General features: G+C 39.6%; 1 protein-coding gene and 1 long non-coding RNA gene across 5 annotated transcripts in view; one reads left to right on the top strand and one right to left on the bottom strand.

The window, feature by feature from the left end:
* Window positions 1-75: 75 nt before the first annotated feature.
* On the top strand, window positions 76-26,522 carry LOC311436242. Its single transcript, XR_014692688.1, has 3 exons — window positions 76-437; window positions 2,276-2,333; window positions 25,614-26,522. It is a non-coding gene; the product is annotated as an uncharacterized lncRNA (long non-coding RNA).
* Window positions 7,443-26,581, bottom strand: part of SH3BP2 (SH3 domain binding protein 2) — a 37,668-nt gene continuing 18,529 nt past the window's right edge. For 2 of the 4 annotated variants that reach the window (XM_084518243.1, XM_084518244.1), the window contains 12 exons: window positions 20,202-20,341; window positions 18,989-19,091; window positions 16,485-16,602; window positions 15,841-15,911; window positions 15,389-15,477; window positions 13,447-13,512; window positions 12,279-12,858; window positions 11,136-11,244; window positions 10,765-10,820; window positions 10,242-10,323; window positions 9,958-10,017; window positions 7,443-9,507 (listed from right to left, as the gene is read on the bottom strand). In XM_084518243.1, coding sequence (XP_084374369.1) covers window positions 9,370-9,507; window positions 9,958-10,017; window positions 10,242-10,323; window positions 10,765-10,820; window positions 11,136-11,244; window positions 12,279-12,858; window positions 13,447-13,512; window positions 15,389-15,477; window positions 15,841-15,911; window positions 16,485-16,602; window positions 18,989-19,091; window positions 20,202-20,337 — 1,608 coding nt within the window. In that variant the 5' untranslated portion in view covers window positions 20,338-20,341 and the 3' untranslated portion in view covers window positions 7,443-9,369. Of the gene's footprint in view, window positions 9,508-9,957; window positions 10,018-10,241; window positions 10,324-10,764; window positions 10,821-11,135; window positions 11,245-12,278; window positions 12,859-13,446; window positions 13,513-15,388; window positions 15,478-15,840; window positions 15,912-16,484; window positions 16,603-18,988; window positions 19,092-20,201; window positions 20,342-25,679; window positions 25,910-26,581 lie in introns of those variants that run through there. The other 2 variants (XM_084518241.1, XM_084518242.1) reach the window with 2 other exon arrangements.

Below are 26,581 nucleotides of genomic sequence, written 5' to 3'. Positions count from 1 at the left end.
GCCTATTGGAGGGCGCCGGGCTCGGCCACCAAGCCGCGCTCCCATTGGCGGAGGGGGCGGCGAAGCGGCGAGGCGGGAGCGGGCTGAGGGGAGGTGGCTGCGGGCTGAGGGGACCCTGAGGGGACGCTGAGGGGAGCGCGGCCGCGAGGCGCCCGCAGACCCCCGACCGAGTGCGGGGAGCGGGAGAGGAGCCCCCCCGGCCCCGGGAAGGAGCTCTCCGTGCAGATGGGTCCCCTCAGCGTGTGGTGTGGGGAGCTTATCGCGCAGCAGGCCGAGAGATAGGGGCAGAAATCGGGTAATTGCCAGGGGAGCGAGGCGATAAGGGGCCTGCCCCGCCCGCCGCGACGGTATCGGCTTACAGCAAGTCGAGATCGATGCAGGTGCACGGAGAGAGCAGGCAAGCTGCGTTACCGGAGGGAAATCTGTCAAAACCTGAGGTATTTCAGGCAGTCCAGCGTCCAATCTATCAAAACCTGAGGTATTTCAGGCAGTCCGGTATCCAAACTATCAAAACCTGAGGTATTTCAGGCAGTTCAGTATCCCTGAGTGTTAAATCCCAGCGTTATGAGGAGTTGTGCACCTCAGCCTGGAAATCTGCAGATACATTGCGTAGTTTGTATGTTGAATGCCCGATCAGATCTTCCTAAATCAACCTTACAGGCTTTGTAAATTCTCCGTGGAGCTGGGTGTGTAACATAAACCCAAATTTTGTTACTCCTGCAGATAAACCCACAGATTTTAAGGTTTGCTTGTTAGCTGTCTTTAGTGTCTGTGCATCTTTACAATCTTTTCATTATAATTTTAAGGTTGTTGCCTGATACTTCTTTTTAGAAAGTGCATACAGTACCACACAGCACTGTGTGGGCTGCTGCAGGGAAAAGGTGACTCCAGCTCAGACAGACCCAACACATCAGGTTTTAGTAACAAGCTGAGAGTCATTAAAACTCTTTTCATCAGTTCTTTTTACCCCCCACCCCAAGTTATCCACATGATCAGAGGAAAAATAGGCTCCTGCTAGCAGAACCTGATGGGTGCAGAGCCATAAACATCTCTCCCTTGAAACATGGAAGGAATCAAGCCTATTCCCACCAGTCCACTGAGGAAAGGCACCCTTCTTCCTCGGTTTGCACTTTCTGGCAATTAATCTTCATTTGTTTGCTGTTTATAATAGAAAAGCAGGCAGTAGACGTATATGTGAACTGGTATGTGAACTCCGTCATGGCAAATGGTGGATTAATTGCAAAGCAGACAATAATTATTGCAAATCTGACAGCAAGACACTGCTGGATGCAGGTCTGACTAATCAAAACACTTCACAGTAGAACAGGTATTGGTGTAATTACTAATAATTGGAAAATCATGTCTAATTTTTGATTTTTTTTTTTTTGATAGAACTGTTGCTGTAAACCCAAAATGTTAAGTAAACTCACTTCACTTATCTGGTATTAAGTCTAGTTGGACTGAGTAGAAGAGTTTACGTACAAGATGCCATCCTCTTATCCCCATTCAAAGTCAAATCAATGAGATGGGAGTTGCTCTGTACCTGCATGGTTCAGCCACATGCCTCAGGCATCATTTTCCCCGTGACATGTAGATGGCCATATATCAACACTCCTCTTCATCTTGGCATCTCATTTACCTCTTTTTTTCCTTTGCACACCATAGCATTTAACACATAAAGCACTTTTTCTTTTAGTCTAGTAAAGTAAATGGGAGAACTGATCCATATCAAAACTTACTCAGCAAAAAAAATCCAGTTTTGTTTTAAAATTAATGGTTTTACTTTCCAGTTCATTGCATGGCTACAAGTACATGAGTGCCAAGAAGGAAGGTGGCGTAGAGGTCAGATGCAGTGCCCAGGGACAGGGAGAGGGCAGGATCATTTCTTTTGTTAGCAGTGCTGGCTTAAGGTGTTTCTAGAACTGCACGGTGATGTGTCACAGGCAGCTTAGGCTGATGGAAGGATGAGTTTTATCATTATATGTTCGATCTAGTGGTTCTCTTGTGCTGTGCTACCCTCTGACCTGCCCAAGGTCACCGCTCCTGCTCCCTTCCAGCGTCCCCTCTGCAGCTTGCATTATACCCCATGAGGACAGAGAATATATTGTTTCATCTGGTTGGAAAAATTCACCCAATCGAAAAACTGGGGGGCAAGGGGACTCAATCAGCTTCCTGCTCAATCAGCTGACTCAGCTGGCTCACTTTGAAGCCTGAGGCTGATACAGCTGATACATGAGGCTATTAAAGTCACTAATTCTGTTTTTGTCCTGACCAGGTTCCTGAACTGCCTCCTGCCCAGATGCCAGGAAGTCAGTGCTGGTGCAGAAGCAAAGGTAGGGTTACGGGGGTACACATGTGAGGGAGGGCACATCCATGCTACATGGGTACAAGTGTGAGGGAGGGCACATCCATGCCCTGCGTACTAGACAGGGCTGCTGAACTACAGCATCAAGGGAAATCTAAAAAAGCACTTTTAGACATTTTAGACATGAAAAACTTGTCTGTTGTTGGTAACTCTTACACGTTTGTTTTACAGCATTACAGGTACAACAATGGGTATAATAATAGGAACCACATAGTGTTGTTAGTTTTGGTGTTTGCAATATTTAAGATGGGTGTGGCCCCTCTTAATGACCAAGACAGGCTCATTACTTGTAGCTTTGCCTTTGCTGTGTGCATGTCTGCTTACTGGGCCATAAAAACAAAAGAAAACAAAAAAAACAGAAAAATAACACCACGTATTTACAGGCAGTACAGCATTCCTACCAGAAGTATCAGAACGTGGTACTGGTTGTGTGGTACAGACTTAGCAGTTGCTGATTCCTCTGCAGCCTGTTGTTACCCCTAGCAGCCTCAGGTATTAGCAGTGCAAGACTACAGCGGGTCATCCAGTCTAAAATAAAAAAAAAATCAATGCAATTGTATTGATTTACAAGTTATTTTGGTTTGGCGTTACTAGGTATCAGAAAAATAATACTGCAGTTATTTCCGTGCAGCTCTTCACCTTGGCATTAGCACTCCTTGATGCTCAAACCACTAACCTGTGAGAAGCATGGTACTTGGTTGATGTCACCCATCTGGCATTTATTTGTTCCTTTATGTGGGGTGCAGCCTTTCCATGGAAGCAGTCTTAGGTTGGTTTTCTTACCCATAAAGTGGGAGTGATAGTATCAAAATCTATCCTTCCTTCTTGGCCTGCCTGAATTATTCATTTCTGCCAGTCATTTTGGGGCAGGGCTTGCCTACTCTGGTTACTGGTTTTCATCTCATGCAGACCTTTTACCACAGTTCCTGGACAAAGGTCCGGTTCCTCTGAATAAGCAATGCTTGGATGTGAATTCATTGTGATTTTTTTCAAGGGCCTTCAAAAGAAAGCCTTAATCTTGAAACTTATTTGAGAGACGCTGGCAAAGTGAAAGGCAGTCCCTGCTCAGCCATGCAAGACCTGAAGCAGAGGGCGGGTGGCCATAGACAAACACCAATTACCTTTGCAAAACACCCCAAGAGCTGCCCTTGAAGGGCGTTCAGTCTCACTGACATGTGGGACTCTTCTGGTGCCGGTACAAGTGAGCCTCTGCACACGTAACATTACTACTGAAAAGCTTAGGGGGAATTTTTCTTATAAACTCCTGAGCTTAAATGCCTTTTAAAAACTGATTTCAGCTGTGTAGAGCAGTATTAATAATATGTCATGGCTTATGTGTGGTTTTACTAAAGTTGGTCACTGTAGGTAAGCTTATGCCAAAAGCACTATTAGAAAGTTTATTTTTGTCCTGGCTGCAATTCTGCTCTTTATAGGAGGGAGTTTAGTTTTACTCATTTATGTAAGGAAGGAGAATTTTCCTGAGGATTTGAAAATGGAAACAATCTTTAAGGTGTATATATATACCTGAGAAACATTTGATGGAACAACTACGTAGAGAAAGAAAAATGTGTTCTGGTCTACTTTCATCTCCTTCCACAACCAAACAAAATCACATCAGAGGTTTACTGGAACTGAAAAATAAAAACCAGAACTGAAGCACCAGATGGGGAAAAGGCGGAGCAGCCAGATTTTTCATACAACCTATTAAACTGAGAGGCCCAAGTTGGTCTTAAGTTTGAAAAAATATTGACTTTCTATTCAGGGTGGAATAGGAGAATGTTTATACACTATTCAGATTAAATATAAATCTATCCTTGTGGTTCAAGCTAGTTAATAACAGTTTGTGTTATTGCACAAGCTTCTTAATACCACTTGTGTGATAACAAAAGAGAAGGGAGTAAAGGTACAGCGACTGTTTTAGCTAAAAGGAAAGCAAGCAAGCAGCTTTCTCTTTTAATAATGCTACAACACTCTTTACAGAGGTCTGTGTTTGTTTTTCCAAAATGCTTTTCCAAGTAAAGCTGAGTCTTTTAATTGCAATGTCTCTTTACTGCATAAGCATCACATACCTTACGCAGACATATGTTCATTACGGGTTGCTTCTATACTAATTCTAGCGTTACTAACACTGCTGAGGTTCTTTTTAGTTACTCTGTCATACACTAGTAGCAGAAGTGCCACTAACAGAAGCTATACCTTCTGAAGAGCTAGTACCTAAAAACAGACCAAGGAGAATAAAACAAAGAAAGGACCAAAAAAAAAAAAAAAAGATAACAGGGCAAGTTCAAAGTAATGAAAAGGGCTTAGAAACATGAGAAAATTATTTTAAATTATTAGTTAATTATTCTTATTATATACAGGAGAAAATTAATCTTGGAAGAAGCTTTGTAATGTTAGAATAACAAATTTTGAATTCCTTTGTATCCCATTTAATTTCCAAAAGGCATATTCTCAGCAGCATCCCCACGGTTAGGGTGCGGCTGGCATTTACTTGGAAAAATGAGTATGAATGCTAGCGCAATGTAAATCAAAGCACAGCAGAATCACTGAGGCCCAAAACAGACAGCTTGGGAGCCCACACCTGGAACATGTTCCCTTATTTGTCCTGTAGGAAAGCCCTGTTCCCATAGAATAGACTATTCTTTTTTCTGTGCTCTTGGGGTATCCTGAAGGCTCGCTACTGGCCTTCAATTGCAAAACTCTGGCCATGCCAAAAAGCTTGCAAGGTCAGAATTTAAGTGCACATTGGCCTTCCACTACAGGAACCAGCTGGATTCAGGTTGTACACCGAGGGAGTTAATATGACGTGGCTGGTAAAAAGTGAAGCACTCACTCAAACAAGGGTTAGACACTTTTACCTTTTTTCATCTTCCCATATATGTCCAGAGATCTAATCCTACAGACAATAATTACTGTCATTTTTGTACAAAATAACTTTGAGTTATGTGGAAGTAAAACTACATTAAAAACAATTCTTGCGTGGCCATGCATGTCATAAACCTGAGAGACTGGATTAATTGCTTCCCTAGTAAATATATCCTAAGGAATGAGGTACAGATAGGAGATAGCAATGACTATCCTGCATTTAAGATACAGGAGTGGAAATCCTGGGGGAGTGGATCTGGGGGTTGACTGTGCTACAAGACTTGCTACAGACTCTAAGCTCACTGATCTTTAATATTTGGCAAACTGAAGTGCTAAAGTGAACTCAAATGCTATCTAGTCTGTGATAGTTTTAATAGCATTTATTATTTGGTATTTATTTATTGTTTGGTAAATTGAGGTTTGTTTGTTTGTTTGTTTCATACAAGAACCTATTTAAGAGGCTGTAATTGTGGTCATCTCAAGTGCTCCTATTGCTCAAAAAAAATTACTGTAAGAAGTTGGCTGCTTAGTAAGATACAAACTATTACATCACACACTTTGCTGCTGCTAGGTGAAGTATTTAATGTTCAGAACAACTCTTCACTGCCTCATGATGCCAAGAATTTAAGTGCTCAGATGTCTAACATTATGTAAATTCTACCTCAAAGTAGGTTTTTTAAGAGTAATTTAAACACAGGAATATAAAATACAATTAATTTTGTCATCATCAAGATTAAAAGACATTCAGATGAGTAATTTTGCTAAAGAACATTGCTACTTATGTAAGAAACATGAGCCAAAAGATGTCTTAAGCTTCAAAGACCTGGCTCACCAAGTTTTTGCCTGAAGTTAAGGTTTAATCTCTAGCTTCTATCCAAAGTCATTTAGGAATGATTTCTACCCAACTGCCTTCTATACGCATTTTGTAGCTGTATTCCTGGTGCTGGGGCTCCTGCACGGAACAGGCTGACCAGCAGATGTCACCAAATTCAAACTAATTACACTCAAAGCTTCGGAAATCTTCAGTCCTTTGGAACTTCCCCAAAGCATGAGGAACCCGAGGGCACGAATACTCTCATTGCTTATTTACATGCCTGTACGAACTGTTACGTTCTGAGCTAGGAGATGGGTGCCAAGCTGCTGACACAGAGCAGCAGGATGTAGCACCTGCATTTTCATAGGAAAATTCTCGATACCAGATTCCCTTTTTTTGTCCCTATGATTATGCTACATTGATTGCCAGTTCCTTGTTTAAAACTGTATTTTCCAAACCACATTAATTTTTTCCCCTAGAAAAGTAACTCCCCCACAATTACCACTTAAAAAGCTTTCTTGGAAGTTTAGATAGAAAAGGCAAGACTTTTTCTAAAACTAGTATAAACTATTTCAACTTGCGTGTTACCAAACTCACAAACTGCATTTCTTGGCATGACCAACTACCGCTTTGATGCTCCTCCGCAAACCATTTTAAAGATATGGAGCTTGCAATGTGTGTGTGTATGTGTGTGTATAGATATATATATAGATATATAGATATATATATATATATATGCAAGAAGCTGATTTGTGGTGTAGAAAAGAGGCAAAACAGGCTAATAAGAAGTAATGGAGACAGACCCTGAGTCACGTGCTCTAGCTGTGCTTTTCCTTCCTACAAACACCAGAAACTTCATCTAATTCTTCACAAAACGGACCAGAAAAATACGTAGGAGCAAAAGGATTCAGAAGAGAGCATAAGTGATTTCAGATTTGTTTGGAACTCTTCTACCAGTATCTGGAAGGATGCAGGAATAATCTAATATGTCCCTACCTACCTGTACTGCCTACCTTGGATTCTGGAGATAGCAGAGACATTTGTGAACAGAAGGGCTGTTAGGTGCTGGGAAATGGGAAGGCCCTCTTCTCCCCAGCAAGCTGCTGAGGAAGTCCTTTGAAAACTGTTCCTCTGTGACGCCTTTTTTTTTTTTTTTTTTAAAAAAAAAAAGTGCAGGTCGTACCTGCACTTTGTGTCCATAGATAAAATGAATGATAAACGGCTAATTTCCACCCCCAGCCACACTGATGACCAGAATGCCCCATTTCTCGTAGTGTTGCTTGCACAAAGAATTGTTTCAAGAGGGCTGAAAACAAATTCTCTTCTGTTTACCACAATTACAAGCAAGAATATTAGAACACATACCCGTGAAGTTCAATGAGACTGCACAAAATTAGGTGAATTGGCATTAGAAGTTTATCCACTTCAGAAATACATACATTTGTATAAAAAAGGAAATTAACATTTACATATTTGCAAGTCTTCTATTATACAGGTAAAGAAAGTGTTATGTTTTATATGTACTGGATTACATAGGTATTTTTACAGTTGAAAAATCTTGAGAGTATCTGATTGCAAAAAAAATTTAAATACCTGAATCAGGACCCAAAGATATCATTATGACTGTCACAACACAGTGAAGTCAGTTATTCCCAGAAAGAGAACAATTTACTCTGTAAACAGTACTTACAAATACTGTAAGAAACTAGAACTTGCCTAAAATACAGTTATACACATTTTAAAAAGCCAACATTTTTTATGTGCTTTGTAGGCTGAGCTTACTTTACAGAATGGATCACATCAGAGCAGTGAACCACAGGGATACTCATTGAATAGAACTACAAATTATAAATATCCAATGATCTGAAATTTAAGTACTGCACATTCTTTAATTGATGCTCACAAAACCTATTATCATGGGAGCAGAAATCATACGACTGATATCGTGTATGTCTGTCTCAGACAAAAGATAGGAACCAAGGCAACAACTGCTGGCTCTGTGTATCCTACTATTACATCTTATTACAAAAAATCCCTTAGGGATTAAATCCTATTTTATTGTTTTCATAAACAAAAAGTCGGTAAAAATTTTATGTTTTTTAAGCTGTGACCTTTTAATTTTAACGAGATCAAAACCGCCTTGTATAGACTTTGTAAAGGTAACAGAAAAGTGAATTTTATGCATCTGGATTCAGACTGACAGAAACCAGATAACTTCTCCTGTTTTATGATTTACAGCATTTTTTAAAGCAAGTCTCAAACTTGCTTTATTTAGAAATAAGATCATTTTTACAATCCTTTTGAATTAACAAAGTTATTTTCACAGGTCATTAAAACAGCTTTCTCCTCTTTATTAAAATTCAGGAGTAGGGCAATTTCAGCATGACTATCAAGCTTTGTTTTTAAGACCACCTGTCCCCAGAGTATTGGGGAATTAAAATTACAAGCACCCTGCTAACACCTATCACTTGATAGTGCTGATAGCAAGTTAAAAACTTTTATTTTTCCACACAATTACAAACTGCTGAGTGATATTTTCTCTCTCTCACAGCCATATTATGCATCTTCCTTTCTGGTTCAGATGTAAGGAATGGGACTCCCATAAAGCTAAATCAATATTATTCCAAGCCTATCTCAAGTGTTCACAATTAAGTAGGAAGTGGGATACCATAAGCATATCAGTTGGACAGTTTCCCAATTGATTACTGCAGACACTGTAATCAGAAGTTACATTTAGGTATGAGGTGGCTTAAATAAAGCCGCATGCATTTCTTAATCATCTTTACCTGTAGTAAACCAAATTATTTGCACAAAAGACTCGTTATTTACACATCAACTATACAAGTAACACAAAAAAAACCTCTCAGTTAAGCACCGATGCTGACTTAAGGAATAATACCTTCAAGTCAGAATATTAGTATTCCCCGTCACAAATGAATTCTGATGTACTTTCAGAAGTTTCTTGTTTCCACATGGGTTGCGTTCACAACACTTCTTTGTTCATGTGGACATTGTTCTCCTCCACATTCCAAGAAGATTAGTAATAGCAGCAGTTTTAGAAAAAATTTACGAGTCCCGGACAGATTTCACAGAAAAGTCAGTTGAGATCTTTCTCAAAGTGGTCATCAAATCCACTGATCTGGATTGCAAAGTTTTATAGAGTTCATTAAATGGAGTCCTAGTTCACATGAGAACAAGTGGTTGAAACGGACTCAGTTTTTGTGTGCAAACAACAGGAAGTCCAGAAGTGGTAGGAGCCCACACTTAATTCAAGGGCGGTAAGGAACCTGGTTTTCCTCTGCATCAGTGAATTACACCAGCTGCATCACCTTGGTTTAGAGTAACCGTAAGGACACCGAAGAATCAGGCTGTCATGACTAGGTAAGACGTGAGTGCTGTAGTATTCAACCAGACTCCCCATGTTCAGAAACATGATGTCTGCATCCAGGTAAAACTTGCTTTCCTGTTGTACAACAAAAACATATGCAGTCATTAGCAGTAGTTTCCTATTCAATGGTAAAAACAAACAAACAAACAAAAACAGCCACCACCACCACCAAAAAATCATTATCAGAACTTCGTTCAGACAAGCTGCTGCTTTGCAAGCCTGTCACTTAAACAAATAAGTCCAAATTAAACTCAATAATTTAGTAGTAATTCCTTTAGAATTTGACAAGCTGAAGTTTAGATTTGGACATCTGCAGCTACTTTGTCTTTTGTACAGTATGGCAATTGGAAGGCCCAGATCTGAGTACTCAAACTCTCACCGTAAAACAAATATTTGTAGATCAGCTTATTTTTACTTTTAGGAATGGGAAGAAGTTTCACCTTTGACTTGCTATACACGTACACACATGAGATTCATACGTAGATACACATACACAAGAAGTGCATTTTTAGCGGAGCTACAAACCTTTTCAAATATTCTGTAGTTTCTCACTTTTTCTGCTGATTGATCCCATACAACCAATACCTTAAAGAAAAATGCAAGATAATCAGTTCTGCTGATAATCTCTTCCAAGTCAATGCATTATTAAGGAATAAAAAATTCACTCAAGTTATGACAGAGTCTCAGATTTTCCTTCATTAAGGAAAGAGCATATCTAAGTTGTTAAGTGCTTTCACCATATAAAAGATACTGCATCTCTAACTCAAAAAAAAAGCTTTTAGAGGGTAGATTCAGCAATTGCAAGTTACCTTTCCAGCCTTTGTAGATGAGTTTCTAATGCAGTATAATCCATTTTGTGGCTGTCCCCTTGGGCTAGTAGCTTTGAATGTCCTAAAAATAATACAGCAATTACGTATGTTAGCATTTTCTGAATCAGATAATTAAGGTGTGTAGTTCTTGTAATTCTTATTGAAAATCTCTGTTTTCAGTTATAATAATTCATAGTATATCATATCTGATAGAATTTTACTGTTCTAGCATCTGAATCAGTAAAGCAGCACAGACGAAAGTGTTTCTGTGCTTTCTGTCCCATTCATCCTGGCAGAACAGCCATTTCCAGATGGAATAAAATCATTTTGCAATTACTCTGTATTCTCAACTGATACATGAGGACTGACCTAACTCCCCCAGAAAGTAATTTCCATATTAAAGTAATTCAAATACTTTTCCTGTGTTTTAAACAGAAGTTACAGATCTCAAAGTTATTTTTGGACTACTGTTCAGTGCAGGATTTGTAGGACTTTAGGCAAGTGTTTTAAAAATCACATCTACCTTTCAACTTCGAAGGATTCAGAGGTATTAAGAAATACTGAAGTAGGCAGCCCAACCTGTAGGAAAATACAAAGAAAGTAAATCTCCGCACAGGCCAATGAAAATACAAAATACTAACAACACACTATGCAGATAAGCTACAGCCATCAGTATCTGAATTAGTTAATGGTGCTTTAATCTTTACTTTATGCTTCTTACTCCTTTACATCAAATATTAGAATGCAGAATTTATCAAGGCATTCCTTAAAGCTGAGAACCAAGCAGCATTGTGTTTTCAGAAGGCTCTTTTTTCTCCTGAAATATGCCCCAAGCCACCCCAAAGAAAGCAAGAAAATCAGCCTTTTGAGAACGGATCGTCTGCTTAATCTTACTTTTTCGTAGTCGCCATCAGAATCATCACTTGCTTGATTTGGCTTGGAGGGCACTGCTGGCTTTTCAAATGAGAAGCTTCTAAAACTCTGCCCATCTGGTGGTGATCTCCTGGCAGAAACAAAACCAAAACTGAAGGACACCTCCTCAGGAAAGCAGAACAAATATACACAAAACTGAGGGGCTAATAAAACTAGAGCTAAAGAGGAAATTTCAGTTTAGGACTTGCCAGCCCTAGAATTACAGAATAATTTAGGTGTAAGGGACATCTTTCAACCTAAATTGTATCATTTAGTCCAAGCTCTTGTTCAAAGCAGGTCCAAATAGCTCACTGTATCCAGTCAGGTATCTCCAAGGTTGGAAATTGCACAGCCTCTCCAAGTTGACCATCCACAAGGTGAAAGGCTTTTCCTGATATCTACCTAATTTCCCATGATTTTTGTCTGTTGCCTCTTATCCTATCCCTGCAGATCTCTGAGGTCTTGCTCTGTCTTCTCCATCCCCCCATTAAGTAGTTGTAGAGAGCAGTGACACCTTCCTAAAGGTTGAACTCAGCAAGTTCTCTCAGCCTCTCCTCACATATTACGGGCTACAGCCCATCAGACATCTTGGTGGCTGGATCCACTCTAGTAAATCAATCTCTTTCTTGTGCTGCCTTTAAAGAGTTTTGTTTTGTTTTTAATTATTTTTCATTTCTTTTTTAAAGGTGAATGATCCAATGGGCAAAAATATTTCCATCTGCCTCAGCACCATAGCCAGTCCCACATCCCTTGCACTAAAGATGACCTTAATATGAGATGAAACATTTCCTGTCTCCAAAGAAGCCTAAAATTGTTTTTGTGGTTCAGTGACAGTGACATGAAGGTTTCTTATTCATTGTGATCAAAGGCTTTTAAGTCTAAAGCACACCTCAAAGCAGACTACAAAGATTCGTGTAATTTAAAAAAAAAATTGTCGACTGTTTCTTTCTGAATAATTTCAGAAGTGAAATTCAGTGCAAAGTTTCCAGATAGCAAATACCTAGGCAAACAAGCGTGCCACTGAGGAAAACAGGGATGGTGCTGGGAAGAACAACATGCATTGACAAGAATCTGACAAGTAAACTCAGTGGAAACTTTGATACTAGGTTCTATTTTTGTACTTACTGTAACTGGGGGCCTGAAGGCTTCTCTGGCCTCGGTTTGAATCCAGGATGCTGGTGGCCTGGCACAGGTGGCTTTGGAAGCACTGGTGGCACAAACAGTCCAGGTTTACTGTGTTCTTTTGGCACCTTGCTCTCTGCTGTTCTTTCAGTTAACTGGGACAACTTGGGTTTACTGCTTGGCACTGGAGGAGGAGTTCGTGGTGAAAGGTTTAGAGTTTTTAGCTTCTCGCATCCTTCTGGAGTGTTGAGAACGTGCGATAGAGGCAGAGGTTCTGGAGGCAGCGAGCAAGATTCTTTGCTACACGCAGGCTTTTTGAAAAGAGGTAAAGGGGGCACAGGGGGTGGCTGTTCACTTGGTCTCCAGTTTGAGGATTGAATCTTTAGATTACATTCAGCTCGGGGTTCTCTCGCACTGAAGAAATCCTCTGGTTTGATGTCAGGTAGGCTTCTTTTAGGAGGTGGTGGCGGTGCTGGTCCAGCAGATTTGCCGGCAAAAGATTGTGATCTTGATTCAGAGTAGGCAGCTTTTCTGACATGAGGAACTGGTGGAGGTGGGTAGGCTGGGGGCAGGACCAAGATATCTGCACAAAGAAACATCCAGAAAATGTGGCATGTTGAGGGGAAATAAAACGTGTCAAGAAACTAGGCTCTTCAGGTTTATTTATGTGATTTAATATTATGTTATTAACACCTGATCTGACAGTTCCTGAAATGCTGGATAAACATTCAGCTTTCAGCGTAACTGAAACGTTGCATGTAGTGAACACCTGCAATTTTATTCAGGCATGGCTTATGTCAACTTGGCACAGATTTTTTCCTTTCTTAAAAATAAAGAACAAACCACGCTAACAGCATTACCCCTCTTCCTGACTGATGACCTTAGAAAGGTCCTTCCACGGCAGGAGACTTGCCAGAAACCATGCCCTAAAAGGCACATAACACTTTCTGTATATTGTTACTCCTACTACTAGGCCCTTTTGACCTCTCAAAACGTCAAAAGTATCTTTAATCTCTCTCAAGATTAGATACCTACACATTACTTTGGTTATTTTACCACCTGCATTGCTTTAGATACAACTAAAACCACAACCTGGCATTCCACATGAATATTACCTTCGCTGCAGGCCTTTTATGGGGCCTTCGATGAAGGGAATAAAGAAATCACTTACCATCTTTCACTATGTCAGAAGTATCTGGTTGCAAGTAAGACTCTTCCTCTTCCTCCTGGTCATAATCTGCAGATAAAATTCAGTGTGTCAGACTCTGACAAGTACTACTGGAACCAAGTAAGAATATTTATTGCTTTCTAACAACTATTTTTCATTAAAAAAGGTGGAAAAAAATGGGAAAAAAGTCTACCTCTCTCACATATTACATTTTCCTCCATCTTTCAAATTAAAGTACACTTTCTGGTGAAACTTTCTAGTGGCATAGCCTTCCTCAGAAAAAAATCACATTGGTTACAGAGGCACAGCTGCAAACTGACATACTGGGAAAACTAATTGGAAGAGTAAAAACACAACAATCCAAAAGCAACCCTATCACAAAAACATTTATGATGTTGCAACATGGATGCCTAAGCAAGCCTCATGATCTACAAAACAAGTAGTTGTTTTGCCTTAATCTGGCAACAGAAAGATGCATCACAACAAATAAATTATTTCAGTGCTGCCTTTAACTGGAAGGCAGGATAATCAAGACATAAAAAGCATGCTACTTCTAGGCAGTAATTTCTCATCATTGGCTATGAGAGGAGCCTTAAGGACAATGCACAGTACTTCCCCAAAGAAATACGTTAAAAAAAAAAAAAAAAAAAAAAAAAAAAAAAGAGAGGTTCTGATAAAATCAGTTAGCTGTTCTAATTTTCCTTATTTGAAGCCCTTCTGAGCTTCTTCAAATGTGATTCCCATCGTATACATCCCTTCCATCCCGTAAACACTGAAGTCCTAAACCACAACTCTATACAAAATGCTGATGAGTCTGTTTTCCTCTGCTTTGCAACAATCAAACCGGATTTCCTAAAGAATCAAGCTCCCACTTTTTTTTTTGTCCTAGTCAGGAAAAAGGGCCAGGAAATTCCTTTCAGGAAACGGGACTACTTGCTCCAATCATCCCTGCCCTTGGGGCAGAAATTTAAGAGAGCAGATGGGAAAATGCCTACTTAAAGGGACTATCTGAACCATGAGGCAAGTCTTCTCATGCTGGATTTTACTGTGTTTCCTGGCTAAGAAGGTAATTGTTGAAATACGCTGGGAATACCTATCTGACAGGCTTCCTATAATAACCTCATCTCTAATTACAAAATAAACACACTCAGCCAGAATTGTTTACTGTGAAGCAGCTCCAGCAACAACCAGGTATCAAACAGAATTGAAAACAGACTCTGCTAAGAATGAGATTCTTGGAGCTTTTCTTCAAAGAGTTACTCAGTTTGAAAGTCTTTAAAGAATGTTATCCTATGCACTTCACGTAGACCATTTGTATGCCTAATGTGAGATCTTCCTGAACTGGGAGGGTAAGCCATTCTCTTTCATACTAAGCAGACTACAACACAAATGAAACAACATCCCGATGTGAATTACTGCTTCTTTTGCAGGACAGGTGAATCAACTTTACAGACAATATGGGAGGCAGCTAGCTCCAAAAGGTCTTACCACATTGTCAAAAGATGTTCTTAGGACATACTTTTAAGTGACTAACATCCTACTATTATAATTATATTAAATTATTGTCAATAATATTCAATTAGCATCAATTATAGCAAAGACTTCCACTACAACCTACGGACGTACTCAAATATCTCATCTTTTTGCTAGATCTACAGACTTTCCAGCATGCAGTCTTAATAGAAAATTAAGATAAAAAAAAAGATTGTATTAATATGGGGTCAGACACCTTGCAAGGCCTGAATTTCTGTAGTCACCCTTTATTTTTTACTACTGGTTTTGATATTAAATTACAGCAATTCTATGCACCGTGTAAAAATAAGAATTCATAGTTCCTGGATGCAAACTGGATCAGATAGTGTGTTTAAGCTACTGGAATGGTATGGGATACTGCAGAATCCACAAGAAAAATCAAACAGCTCTTATAAGTGTCTAAAACTGTCACCTTCATTATCTGCTGAGTGGTGAGAATACTTGATATCAATGGGACGTTCTACTGAGCCGTAGAAACTGTCTGCATCAGAACCAGAGTCACTGCAAAAGAAAAGACAATCCCTTTTGCATCACTGTTATAGGTCTTGAAAAAATTAAGACATCCCTTAGCAGGACTGCAAAGTAACACTGGAAATGCAGAAGCAATCTAATGCTGTAGCAACAGCCAAATATGTTGCTGCTGTTATTTTTATTTTACGCATTTTAATTTCTCTTAGCAAAAAGATTGATGTTCCTATTGGGACTCTTTCAACTCTTCACTAGGTAGGCCTTTCGTTCTTGGGGCCTATTGCACCCATTATTATTTGGCAGTAAGTAATTTGTAGGTGCAAAAGCCAAAACCAACAAAATCAAGAGCTAGCGTGAAAGGGAGAAAAAAAGCATATAAGGATTAAGGCTTCATACCTGAATTCTGTTATTGTTTCTTTCTTATCATGGTAGTGATCGATTTCCCTCCTCAGGGATAGCATCCAATTCTAAATAAACAAAACCACAATGTTTAACACATCATTCTTTAAATCATTACACAAAGATGCACAGTATCTTTCCTCTGCATGGCCAGAGTGGCTGTGCAAGTGAAATATATATGACTTTATAGAGCTATTGAGAGGACTTGGTAGTCAAAATGTTTTGACCATTTAAGATCCTGTATGAATGTATTAAAATATTGAAGTTTTGATTTGTGAATTTAAAGCTTTTACTCCTAAACCCGTGTACTTGCTCATAGTCTGCTTATGGGTAGGAGACTTCACTGAACAGTTTTCATATTTCATCAAAGGTTTACAACACAAATACTCATTCATTAGCTAAAAGTAAAACCAGGAATGTGAAGAAAACTGTGACATCTAGTATGCCACTTTTAGCCATTCCCTAAATTACCACTGGAATTCTCACTCAGTTAAAATTTCAGACATGATTTTCAGATGAGTCCAAAGAACTAGAAATACAGATTCAGGTTACAGCTGCATGTCCAGTTCATATAGATTTTAGGGAAGTCAGGATTCGCTTTCTTCTTTTATGCTTTAATTTTCCTTGAAGTAGAAAGGTACCTTTCTTTCATCTTCAGATGAAGCAGAAAAAAACCACGTCCTGTGCTTCTTGCTAATGTGAACTAACTTGAAAGGAAACACGTTGCTTGATGTTGTCTCCTCAGCTGCCCGCATAACCCTGAGAAATAGAATAACCAATATATTAGCGTCTGAATCTGTAAAGTTAATTCTGCTGTGCAAGTCACAAAGCTCAGAAAGCAGTTTTACCTGCCAGTTATGGCTGAAAATAAGTCCCAAGCCCAAGAAAACACCACCAAAATGCTAATATGTGCATTTGTAGTACTTTTCAAAGTGGTATAAAGGATAACGCAAGAGTGCTGACAGGAAAAAAAGGCTAAACCACCAGACAGACATATAAACAGATGTTTTGACTGGTTCAGTGAACAGTTTTAATGACCTGTGTTAATTTACAAGCTTCACACCATGTCTGTGATCCATATTTCAGAAAGGCAGAGAAGAAATGACAACACGGGTTTTCCAAGAAAACAAAGAGAGCTAATATTAAAATTTAACTTAATTTTTCCACTTCTGGCTTATAAGTACTACCTTACAACACTAGATCAATGCACGTGCTTAAAATTAATATTTTTTTAAAGTTTAATTCAACCTCTTCCACAAACTATGTTAGGTAAAATTTTTTTTTTTTTAATCTTTTCCCCCAAGGATGCTCAAATGAGAAACTTCTGCTCTATCCTCGCAGACACAAAAAACTATTTGGAAATGCATGCTATAAAGCTTTAGAAAAAAAATTAGGAGACTAAAGTATTAAGACTGTGGACAATCTGAAAGTACTCAGCACAAGCCATAGAGAAATCTGATCTAGGTTTTTACAATCATTATTGGAATTTTCCTTCTGTTTCCTAAATTTTTTAACTTGCTGATTTCCTTACATAATACAAGATTTCTGTAAGTCCTAAAGAAGGTGGTTTGTAAACCTACAAAAATTAAAAAGACAGTTGACTTTTGGTTAGGTACCAAATCAAAATAAACATGATTTTGGAAAGAAATTAATAAATAAATAAAATCCCATCAACACTGTAGACGGCACTAAGAGCAAAATTCTTTCAGAATTAGCTATTGCATCTTTTTAGAACCCCAACCCCAATTTGAAATTGCATGCTGTAGTTTTCTGCATTTGTCCAGCCTGAAACAAATCTGCAAAAGGAACTACAAGTTATTTCACTTGCTAATTTAAGACTAACAGGGATGTTAATACAGGAAATACCCATCCTACAGCTGGGAGGGACAGCAATGCTTCCCACATTCTGAGTCACTGGACAACTCAGCACTCTCTCACCTGCTGTCCACTCTTAACATTTAAAGGCTATTGAATGAAACATCCAAAATACAAGTTTAGGGAACCTTAGGGCAATTTGTTTTCACATAGCCTCATGCAACCACCCAGTCCAATAAATGAGTTTCTTTCATTTCTTTTTCAATAATGTTTATGTCTGTGCATAACACTAACCACGACCTGGTCCCAATTCCAACCAAGGTCTCTACAGGTTGCTAAAACATAGATACGTAAAAAGAAATGAGCAAGTCTCTAGCATTCACAAATTCCTTCTCATTTTGTATATAAACATGATTACAAAAGCTAGTATCGTGGCCAAGTTATAGTACAGGTTGCTTAAACAATTTCATCTTTACTTTTTCTTAGCCATAATATCCTAAGCATCATTCCCAGAAAATATGTCGTGCTCACGTAAAAGCCCTCCCATTCTAACAAGAGACTTCTTTATTCCACAAGTTTGAGAACATCATGCAGTGCAAGGATAACATATGTGTATGTAAATACAATAAAACTGCAGGACCAATAACGTGGTATTTCTCTACATTCTGTATCTGATCAGTCCTTTCTTAGCATCAGTTGCAACAGCAGTTTCCTAAGGTTCCCATGGCAGGTAGGCTTCCTGTACTCAGGAACATCCTGAGGGTACCAGTTAACTTGAAAGCCATGTATTTGTCTTCAAGTCAAGAAGCAAATATTAAAATTTAGTGTGGAATGCGTGGAATTTAGTAGTGGAATGAATCAGACATTTTTGCACATGCATTCTCTCATTTGTCACTCCTGTAGCTGATTCAATTTTGACACCAATTAGTGTCATGGAATCAGGAGATCTGTAAGTGTTCCTTTCTGATTCCTTTCTGTTTTTTTTGATGATCATTGAATCATGAGAGAACAAAGATCATTTGTCTTGAAGAATCCACATCTACCTGTCTGTGCAAAGCCTGCATTAAATAAGGAACAAGCACAAACCCATTCCAATGGTTGCAAATTTAACAGCATTACTAGAGAAATTACAAAGGATTAAGGGTATACACTTGCAAAGTACAGAAAACATCATATATGCACTTTGAAAGACACAGATCTCTTGGAATCTGAGACCACTGCTTAATCCAAACAACAGCCACAATTGAATTTACCTGTTCAAAACGAAAGGCAGCCCCCACCCCGTTAAGAAAAAGGCCCTTAGGTGTTAAGGAAGTTCTTTGGAACTCACCTGTTGTAACCATTCAAAGAAAATGCACCCTGTGGAGATGCAGATGTGCTGCTCTTAAAGTAGTAAATACATCCCTCGTGGATAATCACGAATCTCAGTGGCCCTGAAAAGATAAAGAAAAAAGTGAGCAAGATACAAATTCAAAGGCAGTACTTTACTCAATTCTTACACAGTAACCCTCCCCAAGTTAAGAGGTCCTAATTACTTCTATAAATCTTTACAAAAGGGCACAAGCTATTTGAGTGGCAGCTGGCTGGTGACCAGTCGCATGCAGCACTCCATGCAGAGTTTCAGGACTGAGGGCAGTATTTGCTTCCCTCATTTGAGAGGCAGCTGGTCAAACAGTTTCAAAAGAAACCCAAAAGATGGCAAGGCTGACCTCCACCTGGGCTTTTTTTTTTTTTTTTTTTTTTTTTTTACTGGAGGAACAAGCTAACATAAGAGTGCAGCCCAAAACAAGATGGGAGGAACGTAGCCACAGGCTACAAATACATATTTATGTTCACCCCAAAATCATAATAGCATCTCTTTATTCTCAAAGGTGGCAATACATACATACATAAAGCTGGCAATAAAATGGTTGTTTTTCTTTGTTAAAGCTAGATGAGTGCCAACACTTCTCCTCCTTTTATCAGACAGTAATCTTTGCCCTTAGTTGTATAAACACAGTTCAGTTGTAAACAGGTATAGCAAATGAACAGAATATAAATAAATCCAAAGTCTTAACTTTTCTCCAAGTAAATGGGTTCTGATTCCAGAAGTAATTCCTGCTATTAAGTACAGCCTAATCTCGGCAGTGAGAAAATTTCCACTTCACAATGTCAGTACGAGATAGGGATATTTTTCTAGTATCAAATAATCAACTGTAGGAAAAGCTCAGCACTAATTTCCTTCAGAAAAGAGTATTCTAAATTGATAAATATCCCATGTTTCTGTCTTAAAATCTTACTTCTGAAGGCCTTGACAATAGATTAAACCAAACCCAACAAACTCAACCACAGTATTTATAATCTAAGATTTACAATTCCAAAATAATTTGAGCAAATTCTTTCAATACACGTCTTTCATACAAATACTCCAATAAAATTATAATCCAATACAAAGCAAGATGAAGACTGCCTTCATAAAAGAGCTCGTTAACAGGAAATGTGTTTATGGCCCCAAAGGCAAGGATTTAAAACATTTAATTTAGTTAATACCTCGTTCAACTTACATTTCAAGATCTGCAGCTGGGTGCCTCCTTTTTTATGAAGATATCCTGATTTGGTCACTCCTCCAGGCATCGTCAAAAGGTTTTGTGCTCCAATTGCCTTCATTGGCACTGGCCAGACCTGTTCTTCTGAGGCCATCGTTCTGCAATTTACATTAATTAAGAACAGTTTCAAATTTAGATTTTACTTTAGGAAATGAGTACTGAGAACCAAAGCTTATTTCCTTAAGCAAGTTTTCCAAACGACTAACATGGTTCAGCAGTCAAGTATGCACCACAGACGGGGGTGTTCATAGATTCCAGGAAGTTTGCGAGGTATAAAAAACACGGCGCAGAAAGTCCCGATTTATTTTTATGCAGTTCTCAAAAGTGATTGACGGGCGTTGAAACAATAGAAGAGTGTTCAGTAAATATTACTGAGGTATTTATATTTTAAAGTGCCCCAGATGATAACAGAATTAATTGAGGCAAGTGGCTAGAAAAAAAAAAAATCAACTTCTCTAAGATTCTCTACCACCATGTGTGGACACAGAATATAATTTTCTGGACAGCGAGGGAATCAACAGTCAGATTTTACTAACTGTGGCATGCAATACTCCTTACCCCTCACACTTACATGTTTTATTCTACATGACAGCATTAGAATATTATCTTACACTGAACGTCTTACGTGACCACATCCAGTGCAAATCAAGTTCATCTCAGATTGCTGCAAACAACCACTTAATTTATATATCTGTGATCAATGCCATACTCCACCAAGCACTTTTGCAGTTACCGCTCTTTCTGCTATCATCTTACAAAAGTTACCAAGAACACTATTTTTTTAAGCAGCAGTTTCTTCTGTCTGATGTATCACTGAGCCCCTTCTTCAGCGGGCAAAGGAACTGGGCTAAAAATCCAACTGTGTAATAAATAAAAACATGCACGAACTGAACGGACAGAGTGACCCAGACATAAAATGGTCTCTTATGCTCAGGTGCAGGGCTATAGACCTCTGCTGGTAAGGGGCAAACTAATGAAATTCCTTTGTGAATAAAACCAGTTAATTAGTCCTTAAGAAATTAATGGTTTAGAACTGAAGAGCTTTAAGTGAATCCTGTTTGCTTCTCCTTTCCTGGTAAGGGACAGTAACTGAGGTCATCAGCATAGCTCGGTGCAGGAACCTAAGAGCCAGCAGTAAAGTACACAACCACTGCATAAGCGTCACAAAAGACTGATGTGCAAGTCGATTGACCTTTCAGTGGATCAACCTAGGATTTAGTATGATCCTCTCATCCCTTGCTGACAATGCACACGTGGGGAGGGGTGGAAATTACTAACAATTTATACCAGGGGAGTTCAAACTCCATGAAATTCTTTAGGCAGCCTAAAAACTTAAATCACAAACATTAGGTTTTAGTCCCCCAGTTCTATAAAACAGGGTCAAGTGGAAAAGACAGGATGCAAGACTCCAGAAAGGTTCTCACACCTAACACGATGGCTTCCTAGTGTTCCTCCAGTACCTTCCTACTCACCAAGAGTTGTTACCTTTGCTGTATTCAGCTATATCCTTCCTTCTGCTAGAGCTCTTCCCCCTCCCTGGTTTTATTACACAGTTGAGATCTTTCCAAGCTGCGTTATGCCTTCCTCCTCCTTGCAGCAGTGTATTAACGGGCCCAAGAAGTGGCTACACACAGCTTTTAAGAATTAATAAAATAGTTAAAGAAAAAAGAAAACTCTAAAACTCTAAAAGGAAAAAAGTCAAAAAGAAAAAAAAACACAAGGAATCCTTCAAATTATTTACTCATATATTGTAGAAGAGTCAAAGTGAGGAAAATAGCATTAATCAGCTGGCTGCTGTCATCAAACAACACTGCAGTGCTGCTAAGAGTGATTTCCTTCAAATGAGGAAGACAAAGGCAAGTCCCGAGCTCCATTTTTCTTTTAAGAGCCGGCACAGCAACATCCAAACATATGAAATTAATTTACAATTAAGTGATTTCAGTCTGTTTCTAGTTACATGCGGAAAAAAAAAAAAAAAAAAAGATTAAGCAAAAATGGAAACTTTTTATTCAGCCAGATACACTCTGAGCTCAGTTTTCTTGCTCTAACCCTAGCATTAGTCTCAATGCCATCCAACAGTTTTGAGATCATTTCAAGATCGTTGTGGGTTTTCAAATGCTGTGTGCTTGTTCTACAAAGAACAAGAAAAGCCTTAGGACTTAGTGTTTGGAATGAAACACTAATCCCTGTGTTATTGTACTTAGGTTGAAAACACATCAGAAAAGGAAGAGTTAAATACCTCGGGGAGGTTATCCAAAACAACCAGCAAGCTGAGATTTCTAGGACCCAATGACAAACACTGGGGACAAGGGTATCCCTCCCTAGGTAAATACAGAAAGCACAAATATTTGACTAGGTCATGGTGGCCTTCTGCACGGGTAGCTCAGCTACTCACTAAACTGTGCCTGGGTGCTGCACTTTCTTCACCTGCTGAAAAGCCTGAATATCAGGAAGACAAAAAAATAAATCATGGAAGCAGAGAAACAAAGGCGTAAAGAATCCAGTTCTACGGTGTGATTACAGGATTTAACTGAGCGGGAAGGACGGCGGAATATCAGGTTCTGCTTCCTCTATTCACAATCGTTTTTTTGTTTCTGACTACTTACAAGAAAACGGCTCTGAGAACAGAGACCAAACCTTAACACTTCCCCCTCCCAACTGTGTGAACAAAAAGGTGTGGCTGAACCCCATGCAGGCAAGGACATGTTTTATGAGTTTAAGAGACCACCAAATACCAGGTTTTCCAATGGGTTTAGGGGCAGCTGTGCATAAAAGCATATTTTCTGGGTCTCATTGTGGCTTTTACCACTTCTCATCACATGTGTAGGCTCCTCAAGCACTTTCAGACCAAAATTACACACATGCAGGGAGGACACTGGTATTCAGGATTGAAACATCTTAATTTGGTCAAAGATTGTCTTTTTTTTTTTTTTTCCTCTTCTCCTCTCCACCCCCACCTTTTTTTTCTAACAATACAGAACTATCCTAGAAGGACAGTAGATGCTGTTTTCCATCATTCTGCTGGGACAAAGCTGTTAGAACCATCTATCCACAGGATCTTTGTTGTAGGGGTGGGATGAAGGAAGAATGGATGATCTTAAATATTTTTCTGATCTTAGCATCGATACTAAGGTCGTCTTTAGCTCCCTGGAATGGTTCCTTCCACTCTTATCTTTCTCATATAAAAGTTTTTTAAATCTACTGCATGAGGAGCGGATCAACATCGTATCACCAGCTGCACTCAACAGCAAGCACTGAAGTCGTCGCTGTAGAGCCCGTGCGCTCTGTGGTCATTCAGAACAGAAAGATATTTCCAAGATGTGTTTTTTATCCTGTTACATTCTCGCCCTACAAGACAAAGACCCCATTACCTATTTGCAGCCCAGGTACTTAAGCAAACCTCTTCCACTGAGCAGACACCAAAGACAACAGAAAGCCCACTACGTGCCATCGGGGCCAAGCCATGTTCTCTGATGCCAGTCCTGTTAACTGACACAAGGTAACATCACTCCTGTTTTGTGCAAGCCTCATTCAACAGCCACCTACTTGATTCTTATTCCCACTCTTGTCACCAAGGGACTAGATGCATAGTTTTAAACTGAGTTTTCCATTAAGTCCCCAATGCATTAGAAATGACTATTAAAAATACCTTCTCCCCCCCTGCCCCCCCCCCCAAAAAAAAAAAGCACTGAAATGAATATCCTGAACCAGAGGAGGATGACAGCAGACAGCAGAAGGGCTTCTTCCATCACTTTGTTTCTCAGAAGATCCACATGGCAATTCTGTGCCTGCGAGGGAGATGGCAGACACTAAAGCATAGCAGGAGAGACACTGTAGGAGTCTGCAATGTATTGCTGATGTGTGAGTAGAGCCAGCCCAAGTCTACCTCATATGAGTGTACCTTTCTCAAACACTACCAGGATGAACTGCTTTTTATTTTAGGTAACAGCACCTCCAAAGTCACGACAGCGTGAAAAAACACGAACTTTCACACTTCATGGCATACACCTGGTAACTCTGGTCTGATGCAGAAGTTTCTCCTAAACCATAACAACACTTACCAAACTCAAACTCTGAATGGAGAGCAGCCTCATGTTGTTGTGTAGTATGCAAATGTACACACCCGTGAAGTAATTTTAACCCATCCCCTCAGTCAATGCATAGAGAAAGCTAAATTTGAGTCTAGGGCATAGCTGCACAGGCTAAAAGTCCCTCCACGAGTACAAGTACAATTCTGCTGCATAAAAAAATCTGGAGCACATTATGGAAGAACACTTACCCCTTCTGGCCTTAAGAGCTGTTGGTGTTCAGCCCAATTAAAGCAAATACAGGCTGATTCAACTAAAGATCGCATCCTGGAAGAGCCATGAGCTCTCAGTTCTTACTGACCTTCAGCACAAAATAGGGCCAATGTGTTCATTCCCATGTCTTGCAGTATAGAGGCACAAAAACACTTTACCCTCATCGCTGAAGCTACAGCTGCCAGAAGTTGTATTAAAAGTTCTCACTTGTTACAGCAATATTTATGGTCTGTACTGGAGCCCAGTTTGCTTGTGCTGCAAACAAAAAAACTGCCTCTGAAGCTCCATTAAAAGAAATTAAATCTGATCTTAAGTTGTCACAAGAATCTCTATGCAAATTATGTCTGAGAAAACGTTGGATGTTGTGAGATAAAATGGAATTTAATCTTCAAATTCTATTTTGAAAGTAAAACCTAGCAAAACAGGATGCCAATCTCCTTCTGAACGTAACTTACAGTAACAAACGCATTCCTCTTATAATGCAGAGGAAGACTGGAATTTCAGTCTCCACAAAAGGCTTAGCCAAAAATGAAGCAACATTGCACATACAGCAAAACTAAAATAAAAGCTTCTCCAATTTGCTCTCAGCAATTCTGAACAGAAAATAATTCTCCAACTCACCCATCTACGCATCTACCATCTGTTTGTAACACTGTTTTCTGCAAAAATTTCAGGTCTCTTTTCCATTTATTAAATATTGTCCAGTATTGCTAAAATTCTCTTTCACATTTCTCCTGCTTTTTGGGGTTACACGTTCTGTTTCTTAATACTTCTAACAGCCCCTTTCACAATAGTCTCTCAGAAGGATTAACAGCACAGCACAAACACTCCAAGAAGAAATAAATCTTACAGGACAAAGGAAACAGAGAACTCAGCCTGACTGAGATGCATGTTATAAATACATTTACTCAGTTAAACTTGCTTCAACTTGCTTTTCTCTTCAGGTGAGCATTTCCAACCAACACTCTCCGTTCCCCCCTCCTCCCTTTCCAGTTCTTTACCCTTGAATTTTCTGCCTAAGACACACAAGTTAAAAATATTTTTCCTAAATACAGTTTTCTTCTCTTAGTTTTAGTCTGCTCTATGCCTAAAAGAGGAAAGAAGACAGAAACACAAGCCAGAAACATGCACTAACCTTGTGACCATGCCCGACCGACACATAGCTTTTCTGCTGCCACTGTCCCCAAACGATTGTTTCCTTTGCGATGACAGCGCCATTAGCAGCTTATGACCCCTCTCAGGCATGACAGGCACATCTCTGCACTTCCCTGCTCTCGGCGAGTGAAACGTTGGAAGTGCCTGCGAGAGCTGCCGTACACACGAAAGAAAAGAAACCGTGCCCCAGCTGCTTGTGCATCTGCGCTGCAGTGTGGCCAGAAGGGACGCCGAGGCAATGACTTGTTTCCTTTGTTACTTCCTGTTTCCCCCCACTGTCAGTGGGCAGCACAGGCTCTGTCAGATTTCCCAATTTCCCAGAGAGGCTGCAAATCAAGCCGTGCACGCATCAAGGCTCCGTGAGACGGCAAGCCAAGCAGCAGAGGGGATTTTCCAGTGCTCGCTCGCTTCCTGGCCACCCTTCAATCAACTGCTTTCCCATGGGAGGAAAAGAAGGTGGGCTTTTTGTCTCGCAGCGTGTCTCACACCAGCAGAGGTATGGTTCAGAAACGCTGCCCATGCTTCTGAAGAGCTCGTGCTTCAGGTATTGGCACCGCACCACAATGTTATGATAAGTATTTCACCTCTGTTTTCCCCTCTATAGCTGGAGCTCGTCCTTCCCTCTCCAACTCAATGGCTATTTAGAAAGATTGCGCAGCTTATACATGCTTTGGAGCAAGTCTTGTCTGTACATCTGACACCACACAAACCACAAGAGGCAATAAAATTCTTATCCAAGGGGCTTACAAAAGAGCAACAATTCTACAGGACAAGTACCAACAGCTGATGATGAATAATAAATGCCGTTGTTTTACACTGGGAACAGTATTATTTTCACTTGGAGCTCTTAAAAGAATTCATATGTTTCACTGGCTTTGTCTG

Source organism: Aythya ferina, assembly GCF_964211825.1.
Source record: "Aythya ferina genome assembly, chromosome: 4".
Classification (NCBI taxonomy): domain Eukaryota; kingdom Metazoa; phylum Chordata; class Aves; order Anseriformes; family Anatidae; genus Aythya; species Aythya ferina.
Note: the sequence above shows the minus strand (reverse complement) of the source record. Positions and strands in the feature narration are given on the sequence as shown.